The following is a 2,117-nucleotide window of genomic DNA, read 5'->3' as shown; positions in this document are numbered from 1 at the left end:
TTGTGACAGTGTCATGTGTTTGTGACAGTGTCATGTGTTTGTGACAGCGTCAGGTGTTTGTGACAGCGTCAGGTGTTTGTGACAGCGTCAGGTGTTTATGACAGTGTCAGGTGTTTATGACAGTGTCAGGTGTTCATGACAGTGTCAGGTGTTTATGACAGTGTCATGTGTTCATGACAGTTCCCATGGGTGTACCAAGACGCTCTCAGGTGTGAATGTCTATGACTCAACAGCAGTAGAGAGTGAAGTCAAAAAACTGCGTTTTATGTGCTTTGTACTCATTTCTCCCTGCGTCAATGAATATTTAAAAAAGGATTTGGTTCATGTTGAATCAAAAATCTTTCTTTTCCCAGGTTCCTAAAACCCGACACTTGTGCCAAAGGGTTAAAACTATAAAAAAAACAGATAACACCAATGATGTACAAATCGTTTTGCAGGCGCTCCCTTCTGTTTGGCTCAGCACGGAGAATGGGTTTGTTCACGTGTGTTATAAGGTTGGCACACACACACACAATTGTGTGTTGTAGTGTGTGTGTGTGTGTGTGTGTGTGTGTGTGTTGCTGCTGATGAACATGCCAATGCTCCAACACACCACCGAGCAGTGGGAGAATAAGCTTCCAGGGATCGACAAGACAGTGCTGGCTCGCCAATGAAAAACCCTGCTTCCCATTTTATCTCTGTCCCATGTCCTCTGTGTTCCCGACTGTTGTAGACATGCTCATTAACATGTTTATATCTTTAATTATAATTACCATCATTCTCCCATTAATCAGCAGTTAGCTTTCGGTGTACTGTTATGTGGATAATTCAATTTCTCTCCTCACTGCGTCCCTGCGGATTATAGGGAAGGACACCGAAGACACCTAATTTGCATTATGACTATTTCCTGCAGAGGTGGAAGCTTCTTCTCGGGTGTGACGTTACACCTGCGTGTCACCGTGTGTGCAGGTAAATGTCATACCTGTGATGCTTCGCTGTGCCTCTGGAGCCGGCGGACGGCGTGGTGGAGATGTTGCAGTGTGCAAAGCTGGACGCACAAAGGTTTCCCTGGCGAGACTGGGAGGACCGTTTGCAGTACTGCGAAGACAAACAAGAACTACAGTTAATAAAAGTTTTGTGGCAGTTAACGTGTAACGAGGAAACTTTCAGATAAATTAGTACCAGTGATGTTAAGGACGGGTTTTTCCATCACATGAAACACAGTGTTCCCCCTCAGAATGAAACTTCTCTTCCTTCCTAAGCAAAACAAGTCAAGATTTCTTATCCCTCATGTTGTCCTCGGGTCGAATTAAACTTTTTAATTTCCCAAAATAACATGATTGATTCAACACAACGCTCTTTGCCAAGTACAAATCTCTACTTTCATTAATTTCGGGGCGTCTTATTCAATTTTAAAGCATTTGAAAACAAATTGAATTGTTTTTGAAATAGTATTGAGTAAAAGTTGACATATTCCAGTCTGTGATTATCATCAACATCCATTCCTTTAATTTTAGTCTCAATAATTCCTAATTTCTGCTTTTCTAACTCAAGGAAGTGCCTACTGCTGTGATGTTGGGAGCTGATTGGCTGACTAAGTTACATCTATTTCTGCCTTTCACCACATTCCTCACAATGCATTCCTCAAGCTCAATGGTTCCCAACATCGGGGTGTGAGCCACCAAAAGGTTTCATGACATGTTTCACCCTTGTTTTTTAATTTATGTGTTCATTCTTTTGTCACTTATTTTTTCATAGTTAGAAAAAATGTCTCATTTGGAGGTTTTTTCCCACCAATGTTTTGGCAGCTACTTATTACAACTGTTTTAACACTCATTTACAAAAACAAATATAGTAATAATGGTAAGCAGAAAGTATGAATTATTTTGACTAATATCATGGGATTTGTTGGAGAATCACAGAATAATGCTTTAACCTTAAAAAAACACCCAAAAGTCAACAATCATTTCAGGGAGCCATCCACGTAACTTTTGGGTTAAAAGAAATCCAAATGTCTCCTAAATAAACTTTAAAAACGGGCTAAAATTTACCCAAAGGACAGGGCTAAAGGAAATTGCCAGAATCATCAAAAAATACTTCTTCTCTAATCATTTCTTCTTTTATGAAATTGTGGGTAG

At 40.1% G+C, this 2,117-nt stretch overlaps 1 protein-coding gene across 1 annotated transcript in view; it reads left to right on the top strand.

The window, feature by feature from the left end:
- The window catches only part of LOC117960516 (pro-neuregulin-3, membrane-bound isoform), a 365,265-nt gene that overhangs the window by 353,823 nt on the left and 9,325 nt on the right, over nt 1–2,117 (top strand). The window contains exons 6-8 of the mRNA XM_034898461.1: nt 48–72; nt 181–209; nt 949–1,067. Of these exons, the coding sequence (XP_034754352.1) occupies nt 48–72; nt 181–209; nt 949–1,067 (173 nt within the window). The remainder of the gene's footprint in view (nt 1–47; nt 73–180; nt 210–948; nt 1,068–2,117) is intronic.

Source organism: Etheostoma cragini, chromosome 17, assembly GCF_013103735.1.
Source record: "Etheostoma cragini isolate CJK2018 chromosome 17, CSU_Ecrag_1.0, whole genome shotgun sequence".
NCBI lineage: Eukaryota > Metazoa > Chordata > Actinopteri > Perciformes > Percidae > Etheostoma > Etheostoma cragini.
The sequence above is the reverse complement of the archived record's forward strand: the minus strand, read 5'-3'. Positions and strand labels throughout refer to the sequence as shown.